We start from the raw sequence: 25427 nt of genomic DNA on the forward strand, positions 1-25427 counted from the left end.
TAATCCAGAGCAAACATCACATTTAGAACACTGCTATGCACAGATTTTCCCTGTCTTCCTTGTACTAAAAAACCCCACATACTTCATTTTGAAGGTGTGGAGCTGGCACCTGCAAGTATTCCTTGCAGCTCTCCAAGGCCCCCAGGTAAGGGCAGTGGGGAATTTCCCAAGGGAGCTCCAGGCTGTCCCTGGATTGTTTCTGCCCCCAGAGCAGCTCCTTCACACCAAGCCAGTGGGCAGGCAGAAGGTCACAAAGATAAGCAGCTTTCTGGTGAGTGTCTTGCATGTTTTATTAAAGTCATATTTCCACTCATTCATCTGGAAAAGTCCAGGATGAGCGATTACAGCCCTCTCTTCTGCCCCACGGCTTCTTCATACTGTTGTGTATGGACAGCTTTTATTTCAGCGTTTTCCAGCCCCCTCCGGTCACCTGCCCGTGAACCAGCTCTGGTGTGCGTTGAGCGCGGTGGTCTCGATGAACTGGCATAGACAGGGCACGCTGCTGTGCTCCAGGTGCCCCCCTGCCACGGCCCGAGGGAGCTGGCCAGTGACCAGGAGCCGGACGTAGCATCCGCTGAAGATCACCAGGAGCTGCTGGGCCATCACCTGGAACGAGCACGAGAGGTGTCAGAGCAGAGCATCTACCTGCAGGAAGAGTGAATGATACACTAAATACCATCTGCTCCCTCGTTCAAGGACTGTCCTCGTCTGAAAGAAACAGGACAGGAGCCAATGGCATATATAACTGTCCCAGATCCCCTTCTGGTCAGCAGTGCTGGCACACTGTCCCCACGGGGGAGTGACATGAAATGACCACTCGCCGGTGGGTGGCCGGGGAGCCAGGTTGCTTGGGGACCTGCCTGCTCTGTCACTGCCTCCTGGTCCTTTTTTTTTTGCCTGTAGACAGCCAGAGAGCTTCAATCTGCAGGGGTGTCACCTGCACCGAATTTGCTTAATAACAGCAAGCAGAAAACTGTAAAATAAATCAAAATTATCCCTTTTGAAGCTTCTTGCTGAGCAGGAACGAGGACACATTTGTGGCTCAGCACGGCACAAGTCTTTGAAGGCATGCTCCACAGAGGAGACAAAGGCTGAGGATGGCCATGCCTCATCCCCAGCCCGGACACAGGCGTTGGGTCCCTGCACGGACCCTGGGGAGAGGTTAGCTTCCAAACAGGGAGCCTGGCCACCAGCAAGGAAAAGCCTAATCCATTAATTCCTAAGGATTAAGCATTAGCTGCTCAGTAAGCATTAACTGCTCAGCAGTGCCAGGGCTGGAGAAGGTGTGTGTGGACCTCCAGGCTTCCAGGTGCTCCTACTGGTGAAAAAGGAGATGTCACCATGGTTGGCGGCTGCTGGGACGAGTTTTGGAGTCGAGGTGATTCGGCGCCTCTGTCCATCAGGGAGGGATATTTCTCATTACCTCTGGTGGACCCTCGGGCACGAGGCGGAGCAGCTCGTTGCATGTCACAGGCTCTTTATGTAGGTTCACCCCACTGGATAAAAGAGGGGACTCTTCACGCGAAGCCTCCTCCTCCTCCTCCGTTCCCGGGTCGGGCTGAACTGCTGCCTCCATAACCACACAGAGCTGGTCCAGGCTGTGCCGCAAGCCCGACTGGAAGAGAAAGAAATTTTGGGGGTGTCCAAAGGCAGGCAGGAGTGGTGTCCTGAGGACAGCCTTTAAAGGGCGTGATTTCCCCCTGCACATTTTTTACTCCTGGGAGTTATCATCCCAAAAGTAAAAATCAGCATTGGCCAAAAGCCATGCCCAGCACTTGGAGCTGAGCGTCTTCATCCCACAGCCCCGCTGCCATCAGCTGCCTCTGGTGCCAGAGACTGCTCCCAGCACGGTGGTCACAGCCTGGCACAGACAATCTTGTCTTTAAACAGTTTTTTTTATATATATATATATATATATATATATAATATGAGTTATATCAGCCATGTGAATTGGTGTGTTACTGTCCATCTCCCGATCTGCGTCTGCCGGTGCGTTCAGGGAGATGAGCAGCCTTGAGATTTTTGGAGGGTTGTACCCTCTCATCCCGCAGCCGTGGTCAGCACGGGCGATTCAGTGCAGGGGAGCGCAGTGTTTGTATGTTATACACCCACATAAAGGAAAATATTTTCTGGAGGCCAAGAGGACAAAATTTTTATACAGTTAACCCAGTACAGTGTTTACTTATTCCTCAGGCTATCTCATTTGTTTCAGGAGGACAGCTCAAGGTGTCAGCTATCTCAGGTTGTGACACATGCTTTCAACATTTGCCCTTGATTCTTGATGACTTTCCTTTATTAAAGTTGTACAGTTAATTATCCAGACATGCGCGTACCACACGGCCTAAACAAATTCCTGCTGAACCGGGCATCGACAGATGCAGTTTATTCTCCTCCCAGTCTGTCCAGCTCCCAGTTCACAGCAGGGGATGCCCAGGAGGACACTCAAACGCCCAGTTCTCCTTGCCCGCCTCCATCCCACCAAAGCCGGGGCGTAGGGGTGGACCTGCACGTGTCACCGCGGGAGCTCGGGCTGCGCCTGCCGTCACCTACCTCTCGTGTCCTCTGCAGGTCCATGATGTGGGCTGACAAGGACTGGAGGCAGCGCTCCGGGCTGAAGCACACGAACCACAGCTGGGACGGGCAGGGTTAAGGAAGGGGTCTTTCCATGCTTCCCCCTCCGCCTCGGTGCAGATCGTGGCACGTACCTCGCCGGAAGCAGAGCAAAGGCTGTGGTGCCCACGGGATGCTCGGGACACAGGAACCAAATAACAAATCCAGGGCTCATTTTAAGCCAAGAGGGTCTGGGCTAAGGCAAAACCTCAAGGTAAAGGGGAAGAGAAGAGGGGTGGCAGGGAAGGGGGAGTTGCCCCAGAGGGCAGCCAGTCCTCCTCACCCACCTCCTGCAGCCTGGGGGGGTGAAAACTGGGATAACCCAGGGCCATTGCCCATCACTCATCTCAATGGCCTTACATCTAAATAAACTGGTGGGTCACCTTGACTTGGCTCCCCTAAACTCCTTCCTGCTTTCTTTCTTTTGTTTCTAGGGATTCATTCCATTTATTTTTTACAAAATTTACTGTACTTGGTGTTTGTCTTTAGGACAGAGGCACTGTTTGTGAAGTCTACCAAGAGCAACATATTGGGGATGTGAGTCCTGCCAGCTCTGAGAGCAGCAGCCAAAGGTCTGCCCTTGTATATCTATTCCAGCTGCCATCATCAAGGGGATTCAGGAACAGCGTGAAAGCTAGAGGGTTAAAACAGATCTGACATTGGGGCAGACTGAGATATCATAAATCCTTGGGTTGTTTTCTGCTCTCAGGCAGTTCCAGGACACGTAGATAGAGGTGAAGGCTCCTTGGATTAGTCCTCACTTGCTGAGGTGCAAAACTATGCTGGTCTGAACAAATACGTAATTCAAGTTCTTAAGTGTTTCCTCCTCATTCTGCATGACTCCATCCCTGCCAGCCCTCCTGTGGTATTCCCTGCCCCCTTCTCTGACCCCATGTTTCAGCCTTGGTTCCCTCTCCATATATTTCATACCTCTCTGTATATATGGGGGAGTGTGAGGTCCACCAGCAAATTTGGGAGACCATCTCTCTCTCCTTCCTTTAACACTTTCATGCTGTTTTAAAACTCTCTTCTTTCCCCTAAGTCTTTGTCTAGTGCAGAAAAGGTATCTCTATAAAGCAGCAAATGAGCCTCCCCCTACCTGGTTTCTTCAACCTGCATTTTTAAAAAGCCATGAAGGTCAGAAATGCTTGGCAGCTACAGACCTGGCTGCCAGGCACGTGCTCCGTGAAATCAAGTTCTCTAATGTGCCTGAAGGATGGAGCCCGGGGCTACAAATGCTCTCTCACCTGGAGAGCAGAGGCACTTGGATGCTGTTGGCTTAGTTTGTCTCTGCAAGGCAGAACATGAGCTCCCAGGGACGGGGACTCTGGTACTCTCAAGTGTTCGGGTTTTTTTTTTACCATAGGCACACTGCTGTCACTCTGCTTATAACAAGAATCATCACTGTCATGAGAGTATAACACACTTTCAGGAATAATTGCCTGCCCAAAGGACTAATCCCGCTTCCATCTTTTAGACTCATTACTTCCAATTGCCTTTGGGCAGATCTCAATCCCCTCTTATAGAAGAAGAAAAAATGCCCAATCCCTCATGCCATCCAATAGGAGAAAAAACAAATCCCAGAAATCCCACTCACTGGAAATCCTCATGGATCATAACATCACATCGTTAGCTACCCAGGAGGGGTACAAATGATTCCCTACAGAAAGGATACTTGTAGGATGTTGTGTGGCCCATCCAGGGCATCTGTAATGCCCAGTATTAAACCGTGTTTGATAAAGATTTCATTGACAGCTGCCAGCCTCACATCTGTATTCATATTTATCTATTAAAGAATGCAGGAAAAATTAACACACTTTACAGCAAAAGTTGGGCCAGCCTACAGCTACAAACTGCAGCTGGATAATCCCAAATACTGTGTCCCTGAAAGGAAAGCAGTGACAAGAGCAGTCTGCAGTCAGGCAGGATTGTCACCAGCCATCAGTATTGGCCTAGCCACCGCTAGCGGATGTCTGTGCAGCCAGAAATCTCACAAAGGATTATTTCTCTTACAGACAAGACGTCTGAAGTGGAATCGACTTCCAGTATCACGTTCTCTCTTCCTTCCCCAGCAGTCCCTGAGTGAAGGACTCCTTTCCTGAACCTCTGTGCACCTGCACATTTGCCAGGTTTCCCTTTGGAAGAATCATTGCACTGCTATCATTAGAGGCTTGCTCCAAAATCCATTAAAATCAGTGCCAAGACCCCTCTGGATTTTGAATCAAGCCTTTCCAATATTATTCTTCAGATCACCCCTTAGAGGTTTCCATACTGCTGTGATGCCTACAAACAAAAGTTGACAACAACCAAGCAGCGAACGCTGCAGGAGGGTTGCCTCCCCTGCTAACGCCATCTCCCTGTTCCCTTCTACTGCCCAGTCTACCTCTGTTTTATAATTTTATTGCAACTTCTATGGGTTAGGAGCTGCCTTTTTGCTCTGGACCTGTTGCAAGGTGCAGAGCGCTGCAGCGACACAAGTAAACGATGCTATTAATGGCTGCACACAGCCCAGACTGCAAGGACCATCATCAGAAGCAGGGCAGGAGCCGGCTCTGCTGGCGAGCCGCCGTGGCTTCCCACCCGCCGTGGGAGTGCGAACCGCGTTCTGCAACGGTTACTTTATCTCCATCGACAGCAGGCGCTTTGAGCCAGCCTGCCAGGCTCCAACACCTACTTTTTAGGCATTACGACACCTAACTTGGCTGTAAAACACCCCTTGCCTGAACCTGATCTCCGAGCCTGCTGTAAAAATAGTCCTTCCTCCCCGGATAATTATGTTCTTCATATGCATCCAGGAGATGACATGGGTTCCCAGCGCTTTGGCGGGAGGAGTCCTGCTCCCCGCACGCGGCGTGGCCGCACGCAAGCAGCCTCCTCTCACCTTCCTCTGGCGGCGGTCGATAACCAGTATCACAACCACAGTGACTGCTACGGCAGCCAGGGTCACCAGCACGCTGGCCTCCCAGTAGCGTCCGAAGGAACACAGCTGGACTGTGGAGTAAATGTTTGTCCAGAGAGACATGTAGAAAACCTATAAAAACCCAGAGAGACTGATGGCACTCACAAAACTATGAAAGTGAGAAAAGTCAAGAGAAGAAGAAAACTGCCGGTCCCTTCTCCCAGGGCAGTGCCTTACCATAAATTAAGTCACACAAGATTTTCAGAGGGTGAGAAAGGCAATAATGAGTAGGGGAAAAAAAGGACTAGAAGGACTGAGTGAGCCCTAGTTTATTATAAAAAATTACCAGTCAAAGACAGAGAGTGAATTATTAATCATGATTCATACCTAGGAAGGATTTCAACCGAGTTCTTCCATTTAGATAAGAAATGTACCCACTGAGGCATATTGATAATACTTCTAATAGTCCCTGTATTTAGAAAGCTCCTATGTCAAAGCACTCAAGGTGGTGCAGAGACTACTCAATTACAATAACACTCAAATGGTGGACACTGACACTGGGCTCAAGGACTATGCTAAGGACTGACAAACTTGGCCTTTGCATAAAGACAGGTAAAACGGAATTCGTTTGGCCTTTACTTCACATGGCATGCATTTGGGCAGGAGATTGCCTAGAAGCAAATACGACGTGTACAGCACAGCGTGTCACAGCATCAACTTGCAATAAGATAACTCATTTGCACTGAACAGACACCAAAACCCTGAAAACATTGAGCACCAATTCCTGCAATATTAGTGAAAGAAGGAGAACACATGTATAACGGCTATTCAAAAAAATAAATTCAATTAAGACCAAGCAGTCAGTTTTTAATCACACCCTCAGCACACTGCAAAGTAGCAACCTTACAGTAGATGCTAATGGCTGGGGTCTCTAGAGGAGCTTTTCTCACCAGAAGAAGCCAAGCAAGACTACACAAGCAACTCAGAACCCAAAGTTGACTGGTCCTTCGGTCTGAATTAGCATCAGAACCGAAATATCTTCAGGTTTTAAAAATAAAGTTAAAAAAAAAAATCTTATGTAGGAACTATTACCTCAGCAAATGCTGGGTATCCAGCAATGGACAGCCTGCTTCACTGGGACTGCCAGCCAGAGGTTGAAGAAGGTGCCTTGCCCTCCATCAACAGAAAGTCTGTGAACTGGGATTTCCAAAGGAGCCCACTAGGATGTGTGAAAACCAGTGTCTCTTTCCCACCCAAACCTCTGTCCCTCCCTGGGCACAAGAACCCCAGGTGTAGGTCTTGAAGCATTTTGGCAAGCGCATGTCTATGGCAAGCCTGTGAGAGACCTCACCATCCTTACCACGGCAATGGCTATCTGGAACGCCCTGGAGTTGTAGAACATGTACCGTCTCACTTCAGGCTTCAGGACAGCATCCTGGATTAACCTCCTCCACTGATCCGCTGCCACCTGCTCAGGGAGCAAACAGCAAACTGGGGCCACCCTCCAGTTTCGGGCTCCTAGTCCCATCAGAACTAGCCTGGGCAGTCATCATGGGGCCAGGCTGGCCCTGCAACTGAAAGCTGTGTCCCAGAGCACCCTCCCGCAGAGTGCACCTCCGATCTCATCCATACAGCTGTCACAAACCAAAAACTTGTGTTCTTCCCTCATTTGCAGTAAGTAATATCTCCCTGGAAAGTGCAGGGAAAGTCACAAGAGAAAATAATCTTTTTATGGCAAAGGACAAGACAAGACAGATTGTCCCAGGGACGCTCCATCCCATCAGAGTGACTTTCAAGCAATTCACTAGAACCTATGTTAAATGGGTTTCTTCATGGAGGTTTAAGCCAAGATCATTACAGTTGACTTGCAGTCCATGGGGAATAGACTGAAACAAGTGACTCTCAAACCAAAAAAAAAAAAAGAAAAGCTGTCTGTGATGTGGGTGCAAATGCAAATCATGCTAATCCAGCTAGCATTCACTCCTACAGTGTCCCCAGGGGAGGTTACGCATGAGGAGCTTACCTGAACCCCAAGGGACTTCAGTTTCTCTGCACAAAGCTCCATGTCAAAGGAGGTGGCTGAGCAGTTATTGTCCATGCTGAGCACCATGAGCACCTGGCCATTGAGGGGTTCTGCAAGAGCCCAAAGGAGTCATGAGCATGGTTTTGGCATGGTTTCTTCTCCCAGCAGCTAAGGAGCACACAGCAAAGGGAAGGCTGAGGAGCGCAGACCATCCTGATGCGTTTTAAATGGATCCAGAACCCCACCTTGGACATTTCTAAGAACATCGCAAAGAGCTTTGGAAGCAGCACAGCAGCCTGATGTCCCCTGCAAGGAATCAACCTAGAAAAAGGGAGGAAACCCCAAACACATGATGCTCTGATCTTCAGCAGGATAATGCCTTGCCTCACTGATCCCTAACTGAAAGGACAATGGACTCAAGCTGCTCGGAGTTGCTAAGGCTATCTACTTCTTAGAGAGATCCCCCACTGCCTACCAACCCCACCCACCACCAAGAGGAAAAGCTTGAGCAATCAAATCAAAATGCTTTCCAATAATCACATTGTCTGGGATGTGGCAGGGCTGCCCTGGGGCTTGAGGTCCACAGGTCCTCCAGCATCCAGGTCCCCGCTCTCGCAGTGTTCCTGGGCAGCACAGCTCTGCTCAAGGCTCTCAGCTTCCCAGTTTCAGCTAGGGCAAGGATCAGAGATGTAATCTAGAGACCCGAGTTGCAGTCAGGAGCCCAGAAAGTGTGAGGACAGCCTGCCCTAGATTTGAGGAGCAGGCTGCTCGGAGCTGAGGCAGAGCAGCCTTGGAGAGGCACAGGAGAGCTGTGATCTCCAGACATCCCATCTGGCATTCATCTAGAGTTTACACAAGCTGTGCTACGTCATGAGGAAGAGATCGGGTCTAAGGAAGTGGCATGTTCAGATGAGATCCTGTTTCACTGAAATGTTTCACCAGTTTTCCTTCCCCTTTGCAGATCTGGGGTCACCCAGGTGTCCCCTGGGGCTGCTCCTGCTGACACTGCCTGCCCAGCGCTCTCCCAGACGGCTGTGCTGGCTGAAACACAGTGTGCGCTCACCTTTCCCTTCTCTCCCACTCACGTCCTCCAGCCTCACCATCTCTTCACTGCTCAGGAGCAGGAGATGCCAAGTGAAAGGAGGCAATTATATTACAATAGGGCGTGACTGCATCGAGTCAAAAAGGGAAGAGCAGATGCATCTGAAACCTCCATGATAGCAAACCTCCAGGTCCTGTTTGTCTGCTGAGGCTAATCTCCTCCTGACACAGAGCAGTAGAGGCGGTGATTATAAAGCAAGATTGAAAACAAATGGCCTCAGCCTTGGGCTCGGCTGTCCTGTTCTCCATGGTCAAGTTCCTAGCACAAAATCTAGCAAGGTGGGTGCCAAGCTCAGATACCTGAGATTTGCAGAGGGGCTGAGCTCCTTGACCTCTGCTGGAGTGACAAGAGCTGCTTCGCCCCTGCAAAAACTGAGTACTAAGGAGGTGCCGTGAACTGAGCAAGCAAAAAGGGTGCCCCGCAGAATGGTGCGTGGAGGTCTTGGTGCAAACAGCCATCCACGGCACTGCCTTCTGCCTCTGTACAGGCAGTTTCTGAAGTAGTGCTGCAAATTGTTACCGGAGAAGGGAGTCACTTGGAAAGCACAGGTCAAGGTTCCCAAATATTCCTTGACTTTTGAAAGCTAAGAGAAGAGGACTTCCAGGGTTCTGATTTTCAATAGGTTGATGTCCATTCATTCCTATATATCAGGCTTTCCAAAGAAAGTCAAAGTGTGCCCATCCCCTCCCCAAAATGGTGAAACATCCATAATCTTTAGTTTCTTTTGCAAATGAGATGCTGTTAATGAGCACCTTTGAAAAAAATCTGTCTTCTGTTATTTTAAGAGTGCTGTACTCAGTACTGTCTTTCTCCTTATCATCAACAAGTTGCTCGCTTACCTTTCATCCACTGCAGGGATCCTTCCTTTAAATCACTCTTACAATAGAGGATGGAGGAAAGTGACCCATTTTTCTCAATTCCACCAGCTTGGCTTTTATGGGCCATGCTGAAGGCGCGTCTCTTTGAGGGACTCTGTGGTATTGTCAGAAATTCAGCACTTTGTATATTCGCCTTATCTTTCACTGTTAAGAAACACTGATTCAGCCCCAAGGCAGCAGGCAGCCGGCTTGCTCTCCTCGTTGGGGACCAGATTGTGAAATCTTCACTCCCACTCCCACTGACGACTTCCTCGAGATCTTGCTTTCCATGAGCAAGGAGGCATTTTCTAGCTCTGAAAAGAGGAACAGAAAATCCCAAATCTTGGAGAGACAGCAAATAGAGGGTAAGAGCACAAAGCACTTGGGTGTATTCTGCTCTTTGTATTCTGCTCTTTGGACCCCGCTCCCTGTAGATGTTATCACCAGGTAGGTGTTAGCCAGCCAGGAGTGCAGTACGCACAGGCTCGCCTTTTGCTGCAATTACTTTTTTTTTTTTTAATAGGTGGAAAAATTATCCTTAAATATTCCTTAAATTATCCCGACAGCCTTAAATATTCATATTTTGTAAACAACTAGTCAAGGAATAGTCACGATTGCTCCTCGGGAAGCCAACAGGCTTTTTGCAGCGGGCACTTTCAGAAGAAAGTGGAGCCGGTGTAAATGCCCTTCCCGGGAAGCGATGCACCCCGCTCACTGACGCAGTGGATAATTCCCCACCATACGAAGGAAGAAAAATGCATCCAGCAAAGGCAGAGGCAAGCAGAGCTCTCACCCAGCAGCAGCAAAGCCTTTGAGGGTCTCTGCTTTCCTTTCCGCTCTCCTCTCTGCCGCGGGCAGTGCCAGAAGTCGACAGGGCACGTCCCCGCAGCAGGCACCGTGCCCACGGGTTTTCCAGGCAAACGCTGCTGACGTAGGTCTCTAACCTTCTGCCAGGGCCTGTGGGTGGTTATTAAAGCAAATGCTTGGAAGAGTCTGAAGTTTACTTTTCAATTATCTTCCTCTCCCGTGGCTCAGCTGCATCCGCGCTGGCTCTCCAAAACTATCATTTACGTTTTGACCTCCGCTCTGTCTTACTTTTGCACCGGGAGCCTGTTGCTCTCTCTTGGTGTAAGGGTCCCTCGGGCAGCTCATCTCCTCTCCTTCCAAAGAGGATTGCTTTATTTTTGACTGCTGGTTGTGGCTGCAATTACTCCCTTGCACAAAGCCAGCATAGACACTGGTTGAAGGACTGTCGGAAAGGAAATCGAGGCAAGAGAAACAACAGGAAAGGTTGTTCTGCTTGCAGAAAAAAACCTGCAGACAGCTAGAAACTCACACTTAAAGGAATCAAGCCATGGTACCCATTGTGCAGTGTGTGTGTGTGTACATGGGATGGGCACAGCACCCGCTCTTCACCAGCGCAGGTGAGGAGCGATTCTGCTGTACGTCGAGCGCGGCGCTCCATGCGATTTCCTTGCCGAGCATGGGCAGCCACGTGTTACAGAGCACATCTCCCAGCACCAAAAGGTGGATTCAGACAGTGAATTTTCTCAGTCCTGTCCCCCTTTTGCCTTTAATCCCTTCAGGTTAGCATCAAACAGAAGGGAAAATGAAAAACAAGACAGAAAAGCCCACACAAACCAGCAGCAAACAGAGGAAATAAAAGAAAGCCTAATTAAAACCTATCACCCTGTTGTTGCTGCTGTCACATTAAGTCAGAGATGAATCAAGGCTCTCTGGTTTAGATGTCGAGAATTTTGGGTCTCTGGAGGACAGTCCCTAGGAGACAACAGCAAACATCAGGGTGAGGGCAGCTCAGCCTTCCCCAGCCCGTCAGGGAGCTGCAGGAGGGAAACAGCCTTCCCCAGCCTGGATGAGCTCATCGGCAAAAGCAGCTTTGCTTTTACCTCTTCGTGCAGCATAGACCTCGTTTGGCTCCGTTGCCTTTTACTGCAGAACAACCGCCCGGTTTTGGAGACAGGTTCCCCCCCAAATCTTCCTCTGTCACCTCCTGTGCTAACGCGAGGGACGTCCTCTCATCTCCTGCACTCCCCAGGCTCTGTATCTCACTACATCTCTTTTTCTTTATGCAATGCCAATGTCTCTCTGGTGACTTTGCCTCCTTCAGGCTTTTCAGGACACCTCCAAGCCCTAGCTAAACAGCAGAGAAACATTCAGCAAGTCCTTCTGCTTCATTTCCAGAGCGGCCAGCAGAGGCTTACCTGGTCCAGCTCACCTCCTGCACCTGGGGAGCCGGCTCAGCTCCCTCCTCCTCCTCCTCCTTCTCCTCACTGTCCTTTATCTGCCATCTGCACTGCCCAGGCGCCACGCTGTCCCACCGCCGAGCGGGGAGGTCCCCGGTCCCACAGCCCCAACCTGCGCCAGGGAAGGTCCCTCTCCTCCCTGCGTCTCCCAGGGACCACAGACTAACCAGGCACAGCTCACCCAAGGCAAGAAGCCCGCGCCCCCGCGCTCCCTCTCATTACCCTGAGATGCAAGCACCAACTTGCAAAATCTCCCTTGTGCATGTGACTTCTCCCCTAGGTTGGTTTCAGAAACGTGGTTTTAACCCTCTAGAGTTCCTCAAAAGCGCTTCCCCACCAAAGGCACAGCCACGGGTGTAGATCCCACTGCAGGAGTTATCCTCACCTTTTGCAGGGTGGGGGTCCAGAGCTGGAGCTGGACCCTAAAGGCCATGCAGGGCTGAAGAGTGGCCCAGACGGAAGGCTCTCCTCTTCCTCCCCTCGATCAGCCGGGCAGGACTCACGAAGTACAAATCCCAAGGTTGCATCAGATTAGCTGCCGTGAATACATGAGTGAAAGCCAAGTGTTGACAATAGGGCTGGAGAAATCAGAAGAGGCGAACGAAGATCTCAAGGCTGAGAACGGGTCACTGTATATTCAGCGAAAGGTCATGGTAAAGCACAGAGAAACAGGAATAAGGCACGGGGTGGGAACCGTAGCCCTTCCTAAAACAGGAGGCTGCGCTGATACGAAGGGTGGGTGCGAGTTTCCTCTCCAGCCGCTGCACTCTGAAGAAAAGAAGTAGGATCACGGTCAGACAGACCCCCAGAACAGCTTCACGTGCTGGAGAAGTCACCACAGGAGAGAAGACTCATTAGCCTGGGAATTATGGTTTTGCAGCTCACCAAAAGCTAGAGGATCCACGGAGGCTACGAGCAGAGTGAATCAGGTATCTTAGTGACTGTTAGTCTTAGTGAATTGGTTAAAAAAAAAAAAAGCTTCACTGCAGTGTACACTCGTACACTTCCTGGAGAAAATGCCGTTCTTCTCTTGGAGGGATAAATTTCTGCAACCTTGCTTGCTCCAGACATTGCTGAGCAATGTGTTCATTACATCACGTGGCTGCATGGGGAACAGAACTGACTTCAAAATCGCTTACCCACATGGGATCTTGTTACACTGGAAACTGGCAACTCACATAGTAACATCATCCAGGTATTGAGAAAAATCAGATAAATCTTCTTGCTGTTGTCACTAGCTCAAGGCCCAGCTCAAATCCCCGCCCAAGATAGGGCCACGCAAAGCTTTAGGTTCTTTTGCAAACACTCATCAAAAGTTTTGGCTTCGTTTCTACCTCTTCTCGCCCACGCAAGGATCCTGACAGAGGGAGAATATGACAACCAAAGTGCTTAGAAAGAGCACTGTCAGCTCACTACAAAAAAACGCCCGAGGCAAAACTCTGTGGGGGCAATAAACTTGAAAGCAACACTCATAATTACCTGCAGCGCATCCACCGTACACCTCTTGTTTAGCAAGACATGCGTGTGTGGGCTGATCTTGGCATCCACACCTCATCCCATCAGCACCAGCAGAAAAATCCTGCTTGTCGGGGAGGGGTGTTGGGGGGGGGGGAACAGAAAAGAAAAAAGAAAAAAAAGATAATTCCAAGTTTAAAGCAATCCCAGTTTTGCTGCTCTGAAGCAGCAAAAAAGGCCACACACTATTAAATTTTTAGAACTTTTAGACTGGCAGGCTTTCCCTCTGAAGGTTTTCAAAGCATCTGTTTTGCACCTATCTAAGGAACTGAGGAGGAAGCTCCACAGCAGCTTAAACCAACCTAAAGGGAAGGCAAGATTTTCCACTTATTTTTCCGAGATTATTTTCCACCCAACTGCCTCCCTGAACTTGCAGATCTGGCCCAAAGGAGACGATGGATCAGCAGGTCGGGTTGTGCGGAGTCAAGGTCTCCTAGCCCGACTCTTCCTGACTTCAGCAGTCATCAAGCCATATGCTCAGAAACCTTTGGCAGGTGTTAGTTTTCTGAACACCTTATTTGGTGCGTAATTTTGATGCTTTTGTTAGGCAGGCGAGATCCTGCCAGGTATCTTCTCAATCCAAGCAGATCCCACAGAATAGTCTATAAAATAGACAATAAAGCTACTATCGTATTTGCACATGTGCCTTTATAGCTGGGCTTCTGAAATGCCAAGATGCATTTGTAACATTCCTATTCCATGTATTAATGGCCCTACCAAAACCTGAGCATTAGAAATTTAACCTTCTTAAAGCCAGCACAGAGAATGATAATTAACAGCGAATACAAAGTCAATCAGTAAACTAGAAAGAAATTTGGAGAGAGGCAAAGGCTCACAAGAAATAGGGAACTATTTGACTGTAAAACAGAAAGAGGACGCTGGCGGGATCCCAACGCAGACCGAAGGTGCTTCTGTTTCGTGGAGCCGAGCTGACGCCCTCTGAAACTGGCCCTATTTAAAAATGAAGGTCTTCCAAAAATTGAAATGAGAATGAATGAAATGCAAGTGAATGAAAATGCAGACTTCTCTGCTCCAGGAAGCATCGTGTTCGCTGTACGTTCAGCTTGTGCTGGCTGGCAGAGGATTTGGGGATTTGTTTTATACAAATCAGAGTTAAGGCAGCTTGAGGTTTGTTCTTGAGCTTCATTCACTGGCGTCTATGAAGAAGCAAGTCCTGACTTAACATAAACCCATGGCAAAGCTATTTGCAAAGTCTCCCTATTTGCTCTTTGCCTATTTTCTGCTTCCCAGTCTTAACTCTCTGATAATTAAGCGATGAGCTCCCACTGCAGCCTTCTCACGAAGGGACACTTTCACCCTTCTGTCAAACGAGACCTTACCCTTCCTTCCCACACAATGAAACCAGCTGCCAGGGCCAACAGTCACTAGGGGACAAAACCCAACCGCACAACCCCAGGACACGGGGACAGCAGGACTCCAGCTGTGGCGATGCTGGAGCCTCCGCAGCCATCTGACCCACAGCCCCTCAACCTTCCTGGTAAAAAGCAGCTAAAAAATAAATTCCCATTTCAGATGAAGCCGATTACTTCTTCTAGCCTCAATGAATCTGGTGAAAAATTAAACATCTGTTCACTTTGAAACAACGTCTACTTTATTTCAAGACTTCTCCACTCTCATGGACTCTCTAGACTAAATAATCCCTTACCTCCCCTCCATCATTGCTCTGAGCCACATTTGCCAAACCTCCCTGGGCCCTTTGACGCTCTATATCAAAGAGCAATTTATTTTCATCCCTTTCACAGCTCAGCATCCGAACAGGACACGGAGACCTCACCACATTCATGAGCATAACAACTCTCTCTCTCTTTCTCACCTCCACCTTACACAGGACACTTGTATCAATACGCTGTACAGTGGTGACTTCATTTCAAAAACAAAATATTTGCTGAGTCTGGGGGAGTTCACCCTCATTTTCACAATTTCTGCCGAGCTGTACAGGTGGTTATTGATTGCTTGGGTTTTGTGCATTTGATTCCACCTTTCTTAGTTCAGCGTTACAGTTCTCTTCAGGGAGTCTCATGCTATTGGTTTCAGATCGTTTCTCCCATCTATCAAGATCATTTTGAATTGTAATTCAGTCCTCTGAACTCCTTGTATCTCTTCCCAGCTTGGTGCCCTGGACATATATTATAACAGTACTCCCTATTCCATCATGCTGCATTAATGAATACATTACAAGGAACCTGATTCCAGGAAAAAAATCTGCATTTGAAGTGCTTTCCCAGACTGACAGTAAGCCCGATACCTCCTGTCCTCCAGGATAACCTCATCCTCTACCAGGTTCTCAATACCATTTCTTAGATCTCTCTTCTACTTCAAGTCCCACTGCTTTAAATACTGAGACGTATACTCATTAGTTTGTTTTTTCCTATTCTGACCCCAAAGACCATATTTTCTCTATATATTTATTACATGATTTGATACACTTTTTTGCAATATTTGAAAGGCTGATAACACATCACTGTTATTCCTGCTTTATTTGCAGTGGTCTGCATGCGATTGCAGTTTCTCCCTGCATAAGTCTTGTTTGTGGCTCTGCACACTGCAGCAGTGAGCAGCAGCCAACACAGGCAGATCTCATTTTCTTTTGATGAAACCGCGTTTCCAGTGGATAGCTGTTCCACCTTTTTTTTTTTTTTTTCTCTCCAGTGAGCCTTAATTAGGAGAACAAAGTTGTTGAAAGCCTTGTCTTGCCCTTCCCCTCTTCCTGCACACAAAGGCTTCTTCACGGACTCTGGGTTGGGTTTTTTTTGTCAAACAGCTCAGCAAAGCTGACAGATTGACAGTCATTAAATATAAAAACTTTATTTCACAATATCCCTAAATTACATGTTTCAAATGAAAAATGACACTTGCTTAAGGCATAAAGTGTGGTTCTTGGTTTTTTCCCCTACTTCTGCCTTTTTCCTATGAAGTCTTGAAGTATTATTCTTTTTATTATGGTAATGTAAAAACCTCTTTCTTGAATCTCAAATTGAAAGAGGGAAAGCTTGCTATGTGCCTTGGATAATGATTCAGCTATTGATCCAGCAGATGCTTTATTAGATTATTTTGAGATGGCCAAACGTAATTTAATACCTATTTATTTTCTATTCCTATGCCAGTCCAAGATACAATCTTTTCTGCAAGAAATTAGTACTTTCTCCTTTCAACCTCAAAGAAAGATTACACTATGCTCCTTTCTTGGATTAGTTTGGGGAACGTTTTCAACGAAACATTGCTCTTGAGGGTTCTTGATAGTCTTTTCTTTTAATACTTTGAGGCCAAAACCTCAGCTGGGATCAGTGGGTTCTAGGCTTGTCTTTCTTATTATGCATTAATGCAAAAACTACTGATGTCAGGTAAAAGACGGAAAGAGATTCCAGATGAGGCAAACAGAGATGAAAAGGAGACAAAAAGCTAAAATGAGGAGGTTTCATACAGGCAGAGAGAAGGAAGAGGAGTGGCATTCTTTTTACATAGTTATCTGTAATCTACAGAAGGGACTGCGCGATGGACACCAGAACAGCAAGAGAGCATAGAAGTATTTAGGTCAGTCAAAATTAGGGTGTACTTTCATAAGACTGAGCCCAGTTACTCTACATGCAGCTATTGCTGGGAGACACCACCTTGCTGGCCACATCTCCCACGAGCTGCCTCGCAGGCCAGAAACTGCTGGCATTTCTCTAGGGTTACTTGTTGCCAGCTAGCCCCACTTGCTGCGGGGTCAGATGGGGAAAACAGCAGGAGCCCAAAGCTGTGGACAGAAGGGAGGGGAGAGGGACTGCCAGCAGCTAGATGGGCTTAGATCTAGCATATAAATAAAAAAGCCCCAGCTTTATTAAAGATCATCAGGAAATGTGTAGGGACCTCACAAAAGCAGAAGAATGAGGAATTTAAGGTTGCCAAATTTGGACTTACACGCTGGAATATCTTGAAGGATTCGTACAAGGCCCATTGACACGACCATCTAGCAGCAGCCTGTCACCACAGGGCAGAACAAGGAATGGCTCATCGATCTTCACCAGTAGCCACAGCACCGGGAAAATTTAGGGTCCTCTCTTGTGGTTCTGAAACTGTCCAAATCAAGCTGCTGGGGGAGTTTGTAAGAAGGCACTGGCAGTCAAAATTGCTCCCCTCTTAATGAAAGCTTCCTTAAAATCCTGGACTCCTGATATGGGGGGATTTCCCTCCTTTATTTCTCTGTTTGGACCCTGGAAAGGGAGGAAGGGAAAACAGCGGGGGGGGGATCTTTAGAGGGGAAGATTACTTTCTCTGCAACAAACAAAAAAAATTACAAGTTAAATATCACACAAAATGGTCCTATAAAAATAATTAAATGATGATTGTCCTTACGTCACAGGAAGCACCACGAACGAAACGTTGAAAGAAGCACGCTCTCCTGCCTTCCACACTGCCTGACTGAATCTTCCAGCAGCAGCACTGCCTTGCCCTTTGCCTGCTTTCCGCAGCCCCTTGTGGCATCACCCAGGCTGTGAACGACTGGGGAGGGACCTCCCTGCCATCACTGCACACACCACATTTCATCCCCCTGTCCAGTACTAGACCTTTCTCTCATGTTTTTGGATTTAACTGCAACAAATTCACAGGGGATCAAACCCATACTGGCTGTGAACTGACCAAACAAATATCAAGCATCATTAGACAGAGCAGAGGTGGCAGACCTGAGCGGGATCGGGGGCTTTGATTTCCCCTCTGCCTCCCCTCCCAGAGGGGTGCTGAGCTCTTTAACTCTTCGCTTAAACAGGCAGCAGTGAGAAGGAGACGCCGACCTTCAGATCAACCAGCACAAGCAAGGGAGCAAGCACGACAACACAGACATGCCTTAAAAATTGAACTCTGGCTTCAAGCATCACAAATGCGTGTCCTAATTGTACCTCGTACTGCATGTTAAGCCGTCCAGATGACACTCATATTCTGGTGTTAATAAGCCATTTGTCCATCTGGTGCTTGTACAGATGACACGACTTCTCAATGGTATCGTAAAAGTGAAATTTATCAACTCTATAAATACATAGATAATGTCTGAAAAGAAACTCCACAAAAATCAAGTGCAAACCATTGTGGATGAACATGGATACGGCTGGAGCCAAACAGCACTGTGTAAATCCTAATGTCCCTGTGTTGATCCCAGGACAGTGCTTATTTGCAAACAGTTTTAACTGGGAGAAATCAACAGCAGTAGCCACTCACTTGACATTGCACAAACAAAAAAAGACACGAGTGCTGACCACTTCTTACCTCCATATAGCACCAGGACTCTGACCGTCCTGGCAGTCGGCTGGTATTTCCAGGGGTGAGAGCTCAAATTAAGAGATCAGACAGCGGTATATGTGCCCAAAGCAGCTCTGACCCTTTCTGTGGTACGAGAGCAAGCTACGGCTCATGTACATGGGGCCACATTGGCGACGGATGGCACAGACAGATCAGCAGCAAGGAGACTTCAGAGACAGATTTGTACTAGCAGCTGGGGCAGGTTTTACTCTGATTAACCAAACATGCAGCACAAAGTCTAGAAAACCAGATTTCAGAGGCAAGAAGCCATGTGTCCAACTCCATACCTCTGTCAGTAGGCTGTTCCCTGCAGAGTATTTTTCTGGCATGGTCTAGCTTAGGCACAACGATAGCCGTAGGTCTCCCTTTCCCAGGGCATCACAGTGTAAGATAAGAGAATCTCAATTTAAAACAAAATATCCACACTGCAAACAAAGCCAGCCTTCCTAGAGAGCAGTAATTGGAAAGACTTTCTTCTGTACAAAGTTATAGAGTCAGGTAATTCTCAACAATTAAGTTTCAGGGAAATATTACAGAAAAATGTATATTCTTGCAACACACCCTAAAGGGAGAGTCTTCACCTGTTGCCAAGAGGAAATAATCAGGGAAGGTTTTTTGCTTTTCTCCTGCCTCTTACTATTCTAGAGCATAAGGATACAAAGTCCTCATTAACAAAGGGAAACTTATGAACCAATATGAGAAAGTGGGGCACGCACTGTATTTTTTTCTGGACAGAATAGCAGTCTTTTACTGATAAACAAACAGGATGAAATTGCTAATTACAGCCTGGAGCTAGGAGGACTTTTATGAGGAGTATCATGCTGGAGTCTGAACACCTGTTCTCAACAGGAAGAAACATTTCATCTCCAAAGGACAGACTAGAATTAGCTCGGCTGCAACCTTTCATGAGGCCATAGCACCTTTCCAGTCATTAGACCAGACTGATTAAAACTGCTTTGATCCTGTTCTTGTTACCAACCTGGCTTTTTCCCCAGCCTGGCACATTTGACTTTGCAGGAGGCTTTTGTTTCAATTTTACAACCCGTTTAATAGCTTGAATTCCTAAAGAGATCCCTTCAGAACTACAGTACACTACCATAAAATATTCCAACAGGAGACACCATAGCAGTCTACTCTTTCATCGCCCTGTGTGACTGCAGGCAGACATTTGTTCCTTTGTCATGACTTTCCTCCATCCTGCTTTCCTCCCTCCTAATCACAATCGAACTCTATAGGTCCGAGAGGCTTTTCAATGCTACGCTGAGGGTGTGTGGAAATACAGGATGTTTTAGGGAACAGCATCAATAAGGTTTCTGGCTTAAACCCCCAACTGCATGACTCTTGGCTCTGATCAGGTACATGCTCATCGAGGTCTCTTTTCAGCAAAAAACTTTAAACAGAACTCAACAAAAAAGCAAAGCTAGATTTAATATTCTGCTGGTGAGAGAGGGAGAGGAAACATGAAACTTCGTGATGTATTCTTGTGTACTTTTGATTAAAGAAGTAGAAAGTGATGCACAGACAACCCCAACACACTTATTTCACACTGTTCCCGGGTACAGCAGGATGCTGCAGGATACAGTATGACCTTGGTATAAACAAGCAGTGACCAGTACTTGACTAAAGGAAGGATAATTACTGCACAGTGCCTGGCTATCAAACTATTCTAGTGAACTGGCAACATTTTATTTCCCCTAATGGTCGCAAGAACATTTGTTCCTGAAGGTTTTCAGAATGATCTGGCAGGTAAAGCATCAGACTGCAGCCAAGAGGAGGAGCTCTGTAATGGGTTTTTACCTTACCTGCTGCGACCTTCAGATATTTGCTGTAGCTCTTACTCTTTCTCTTATCAATACTTGATATTCATTCTTCAGAATCCAGACTCCCATGCAACACAGTGAGACCTGTCAGTACTCTCAGAACAAGTTAGCAGGAACAAGACGACTGACTAGAGACTTTGGAGTTAAATAAGTGTTTTTACTTCCAAGTGTCATAGTGCCAGACTTGTAACTCAAGCTAACAGCAGAATATACAGAGGATATTCAATATAGAGAAACTCAAGCACCTGAAAATTATCAGCCAGCACTGTACAGCCAGAGAATTCTTCTTACAAGGTTTAATCCCTGTACAAAGGTTAACAACACACTGCAAAATGCATTTTGGTCAACAAGAATAAAGTTACACAGGTTTAACAATTACTGACACAGGCTCTCCATTTAAACCGGGCCAGCATCTCTCTCTCTACTTCTCAGAGGAAAGCCTCTCACTGAATACTATCCAGATAAAAAGGGAGCTTTAATGTGCCAACTTGAATATATATTTAATAACTCAGCACAGATTTGAGACATGGCCATTTAATAAGCTCTGAATCCGTGTCAAGAGAGAAATAACAAACTCCAACAAGATATTGATGGCCTACAACTCACTGAAATAATTTAACACATTTACAAGAAGAACGGTTAGGGTATGGCTAAGGGCTGTACATTCCACCTGAAGCTCAGACGTTACTACCAGCATTTCCAGTATGCTTATTCCTTCTTCCACTACTACCCATTGATGCGGTAATTCACATGGATTTCAGGTTTGATGTCACACACTAGCGACAACAGCTGCGAGAGGACCACCTCACGGTTCTTCTGGAAGTTCTGCTGGATCACACTCATCTTTTCCTGGGTCTCTTTCTCAACTTCAGTAGTGCAGCTGCCATGAGATCCAAGTGCCTACAAATACCAAAGGAAAGAGAAAGCTCACATGCAAGTAGTCTGACAAAGAAAACACTATGCCTAGCTCTGTCCTTTATTCTGGACTGCCTCAGTGCATCTCAACCATTAATCTTTGCTGAGGAAAGAAGTACACTAGGGAAAAAAAAAAAGTACCATTGGATTCTCTGCTTAGATTTCCCACTAAACTTGCTCAAGTTTGTATTCCATCCGTAGCCCATGCCTTTTATCCTCTCTGATTCATTATCTACCAGTTTAGAGCATGAGCTTCTAAAGAATGTCTGAAATAAAGGTCCTGCTGTACTGGCAACTGGAACCGGGAACCCCTGGGCACTACTGTACTAGACACTGTTAGAAAAGCAATACTCATGATTTAGTTTAAGCACAGTCTTCACATCATCCCATTTCTTCTACCCTTGGAGAATCTTTATAAAAATCTCTGCCTTCCTAACAAGGACTGTGGGCCAAGTGATACACACAACAAAGAGTCTCTCACAGCCTACAATGTCCTTCTCGTCCCATAAGCAAGGGCAGAGAGAGCAAACTCCCATTATAAGTGGGGGGAAAAGGCATGGAAAAAGTACGCTGAAGGAGACTAGCAGTCTCGGACTCAAATTCAAAGAGCTTCTCTCCCTGGAGAAGGATAAATAAAACAGAAGCAGCTGCCAAGGCAGTGAAGTCTACTTTATTAGCCTGCAACTGGCTGGTATTATACGCCTAGTGAACCAAGCTAACAAGTGATTGTAAAAAATTAATCTTGACCTACTGACATGAAGGCTATTATGCAGAACAGAGGAGGTGGTATTGTGCTAACCAGAAGATGGACAGAGGGGAGGGTTGCCAGGTCATTTTCTGAAGATTTCAACACTGACAGGAGTACACAGGCAGTGGAAACATCCTGCCACGCTACGGCCCTCAGCTGGTAAAGGGCCCTGGTTCTGCACCTTTTCAGAATACCTCCTCTTGCTCAGAAGGAAAGGAAAACACACCCCTTGGGACACAGCAGGCAATACGGCTAAGCAGAATACAAGCCTTATAACTGCTTCAGCAAGCGAGCAGCATGTATGAGGCAAGTGGTTTCTACCATGTTAGCATCGTAGAAACCAGCTCATCAGAGGGGCAGTAAGCTCCTCTTTTTGACATCTTTTTTTGACACTGCTACATACAGCCGGTTTTGGGAGGCTGCCACCCATCAGGGCACCAGCCAATAATGAGCTTATTAAGCTAATTCACTGCCAGTCAATAGTTCTGCCTGTTGAGATGCAATACACCATGTTCTGATTCATTTCCACTGGTTTTTCCGTGACACGTGGCTGTGCATCGGAGGAAGGCAGTTAGGGAAGTACTCCTCCGGCAACACGTTCCACCCTGAGGGCTGCTCTCAGGGCAAGTAACCCCAAATGCAAGGCTAAGGGGCTGGATAGGTAACAGTGAATGATCTAGAAAACAAACCGCTGCTTCCTTGGCTTTGAACTCCTTCTCCCTCTGCAGGCGGTACTGCTCAATCTCTGCCTGGGCTTCTTCTTTTGCCTGCTTCAGCCTCCGATTCTTTCCTGTTTTGAAAGAACACACCAAATGAAATAAAGAAGAGAAAGTATTGAGAGCGTATTTCCCCGCACCTCTCCAGCTACCCGATGCACAACAATCACTGTAGCATTTGCTATTGCAGCAGCTCCTTCTGTAGGAGGCACCAGCAGGGCACTGCACACCCTCACAGCCCCTCCAGCTTCGCAGTGTTAGCCAACCTCAGGAGCACGAGGTCACCCTGCGTGCCACAAAACCATCGCCAAGCTCACCACGCAATGAGCTTCCACCAGCAAGAACTGGAGAGGTTCTCCTAGCCAGTGGATGCCTTAGAAAACCTACAGGTCTGGTCTTGCTCATGTGAGCGTGCAACATCCCTGAGTGATCCCAAAGAGCACAGCAGAAAAGACATCTTAGTTTTGCCTCAGGCCAGTTGTGCAACTGATAGGAAAACTTGACTACTGCACCAACTTCCCCTCTTGGACTTTCCACCACACCCTCCCCTCAAGGTTATCATCATTAGAGTGAGCTACAACAATCTACTTCTCACAAAACTGTCAGAGGGTAAAACCACAAGTGCGGCTTCATTTAAAAAAAAAAAATAATAAAATGCTTGAAGCAGGAAAAATTTGTAGAGGTGGGGATCTTTGTAACCAGAATTTCTCTCACTTAACAGGAAAAGCTAACTTGGCTCCCCAAGGAGTATCTCTCTCAGCTCTACAAAATGTCTAGTCTCCAACATGGAAATACACTGTTTTCATCAAGAAGAAAAAAAAAAAAGAAGTAGGAAAGATGCAGATAAGCACAAGCATCCCCCAACTGAAGACCCTGCTGCCACGAAGGACAGGGTTGTGATGGCAGTCTCCTCCCAGGAAGCAGTCCCACTGGGCCAGGAGTCACTGAGCTCCTCCGAGACCCTCCAGCCACTGGAACGGAGGTTCCCCGCTGCTGCGAGGGCGCATCCGACTTCGGTGTCGATACCTTCACGCAGGAGACAGGTTTCGGAGAAGCAGACCAGCGCCGCACTCCCAGGGAGCCCCACTGCACTCACCACCGCCCCGCGCAGCCCTCCGGCCTTGCCCTCACCGGCGAGGCCCGCAGCGCTGCCGGCGCCGCTCGCGGTCCCGCAGCAGGGCGGGCCCTGCACCCCCTCCCGGGGACACGGCGGGGGTCTCCTCGCTGGCCCAGCGGCCCGCAGACACCGCTCCTCCGCCCCCTTCGCTGCCGAGCGGCCCTCGGCAGCAGGACGGCCGGGCGGGCCATCAGCCTTCTCCCGCCGACTGGCCTCCAGCACCCCGGCGGCATCTCCGCGTTCGGCGGGGCCGCGCCAGCAGCTCCCCCCCCTCCCCTGAGGCGGCCGGGCCTGAGAGGCCTGAGGCGGCCGGGCCTGAGAGGCCTGAGGCGGCCGGGCCGGGCTAGGCCAGGCCGGGCCGGGCACCCCCGACACCTGAGGCCGCCGCGGCGGGGCGGGGCAGGGCCGGGCCGGGCCGTACTCACGCTTGCGGGCCTCGGCCACCTTCTCGGCGGCGCGCTTCTCGGCCTGCAGCAGCTGCTGGATGCCCTGCGACTGGCTCGCCATGGCGGCGCCCTCCCTTCGCCTCGCCGCCGCCGCCAACGTCACTGCGTCAGGCCAAGTCCCGCCCCGGCCCCGCCTTCAACTGGCAGACCCCGCCCTAACCCCACCTCCACTGCCCGGGCCACGCCCCCTCCGGCAGGCACCGGCCCCGGGGTCGGTGCGGGGTCCGGCCGCCGCCTCGTAGGGGGCCTTCCCGGCAGCGGTGGAAGCCGCCTTCCCTTGCGTCGGTTCCCGAGTGCTTTCTTTGCCCCCAGCCAGGAAATAGGTTGAAAATAGGTTAAAACCCTTCAGGAAGGCGCTGGGTGGCATTTATTTTTACTTATTTCATGTTTTTTTTTAATCATTGGCCTTGCAGCTTTGCACCAGACCGCCCCACGGGACGCTTCGGTCCCCTCTGGGCTGTAGCATCTCCTCCCGACTGCACAGGACGTGGGGTCTCACCCCCCAGCACGGAGCCACCGACGCACAGGGGGATTCGTAATCATCCAGGACCACCTTCTCCAGGGGCTCCAGGCCCCTCTACGCCAAACACACACACCTACTTCACCCCAACCCCACTCCAGCCAAACCCCACTCCAGCCCAACCTTGGCCATCACATCCCAGGGATGATTTAAAACCCTGAACGCGGCTCCCCCAACACTTTCGGAGCATAAATTACTATTATCACCACGGACAAAGCGTCAGAGCCGTGACAGTGACTCACATCACTGCAGGGAGGAACGGGGGGTTGCCGGTACGCCTCTTCCGTTCCCTGTGATGGAGGGAACAGGAGACAATGAATCAAATGCATATTTATAGTGCTGAATAGGAATTATGAGTGTCTGGCAGGGTGACCTTCATCTGGGCCCAGTGATTAACTCAATGGGCTTAGCAGGCCTGTCCATCAAGTGTTATATTTGCTTCAGTAAAAGAAAGATAAAAGGAAAGATGGGGAGAAAACTCTGATCATAAATCTGTGTTTTGAAGCAAGCCTGGGACCTGGCGGTTCGTGTGATCAGGGAGCAGCAGCAGCTGCTGGGTGCAAAGGGGCGAGCAGGCATC

At 48.5% G+C, this 25427-nt stretch overlaps 2 protein-coding genes across 19 annotated transcripts; both read right to left on the reverse strand.

The window, feature by feature from the left end:
* Positions 1–265: 265 nt before the first annotated feature.
* TMEM268 (transmembrane protein 268) lies at positions 266–18280 on the reverse strand. Of its 18 annotated transcripts, none has more exons than XM_075170441.1 (12): positions 13235–13348; positions 12934–13112; positions 12141–12523; positions 10285–10740; positions 9474–9805; positions 7533–7642; positions 6870–6977; positions 5492–5641; positions 4286–4396; positions 2551–2631; positions 1424–1615; positions 266–606 (listed from the first exon to the last, which is right to left on the reverse strand). In XM_075170441.1, exons 5-12 carry the CDS (start codon positions 9577–9579, stop codon positions 427–429), a joined length of 1038 nt encoding a protein of 345 aa, XP_075026542.1. In that variant the 5' UTR covers positions 9580–9805; positions 10285–10740; positions 12141–12523; positions 12934–13112; positions 13235–13348; the 3' UTR covers positions 266–426. The 18 variants fall into 18 exon arrangements, 16 of the variants coding, with proteins under 16 accessions (XP_075026542.1, XP_075026544.1, XP_075026541.1 ...); XM_075170443.1 differs by having other exon boundaries at positions 12141–12333; positions 12895–13112; XM_075170440.1 differs by having other exon boundaries at positions 12895–13112.
* A 2241-nt stretch (positions 18281–20521) lies between these two features.
* Positions 20522–24499, reverse strand: ATP6V1G1 (ATPase H+ transporting V1 subunit G1). Its single transcript, XM_075170451.1, has 3 exons — positions 24307–24499; positions 22738–22838; positions 20522–21285 (listed from the first exon to the last, which is right to left on the reverse strand). Exons 1-3 carry the CDS (start codon positions 24386–24388, stop codon positions 21112–21114), a joined length of 357 nt encoding a protein of 118 aa, XP_075026552.1. The 5' UTR covers positions 24389–24499; the 3' UTR covers positions 20522–21111.
* Positions 24500–25427: the final 928 nt, after the last annotated feature.

The sequence above is a fragment of the Calonectris borealis genome, chromosome 21, assembly GCF_964195595.1.
Source record: "Calonectris borealis chromosome 21, bCalBor7.hap1.2, whole genome shotgun sequence".
Classification (NCBI taxonomy): Eukaryota; Metazoa; Chordata; class Aves; order Procellariiformes; family Procellariidae; genus Calonectris; species Calonectris borealis.

What these genes read in the sequence shown, in the direction of transcription:
- TMEM268 (XM_075170433.1), bottom strand. An exon ending in TGAAGTCCCTTGGGGTTCAG is followed by an intron (nt 6,978 to 7,532) that starts GTAAGCTCCTCA and finishes CTCCCTGAGCAG; the next exon opens with GTGGCAGCGGATCAGTGGAG. An exon ending in TCCAGATAGCCATTGCCGTG is followed by an intron (nt 5,642 to 6,869) that starts GTAAGGATGGTG and finishes GGGTTTTTATAG; the next exon opens with GTTTTCTACATGTCTCTCTG.
- ATP6V1G1 (XM_075170451.1), bottom strand. Translation starts at nt 24,388, where the DNA reads ATGGCGAGCCAGTCGCAGGGCATCCAGCAGCTGCTGCAGGCCGAGAAG. An exon ending in GGTGGCCGAGGCCCGCAAGC is followed by an intron (nt 22,839 to 24,306) that starts GTGAGTACGGCC and finishes CTTTCAAAACAG; the next exon opens with GAAAGAATCGGAGGCTGAAG. An exon ending in TCAAAGCCAAGGAAGCAGCG is followed by an intron (nt 21,286 to 22,737) that starts GTTTGTTTTCTA and finishes TGGTATTTGTAG; the next exon opens with GCACTTGGATCTCATGGCAG.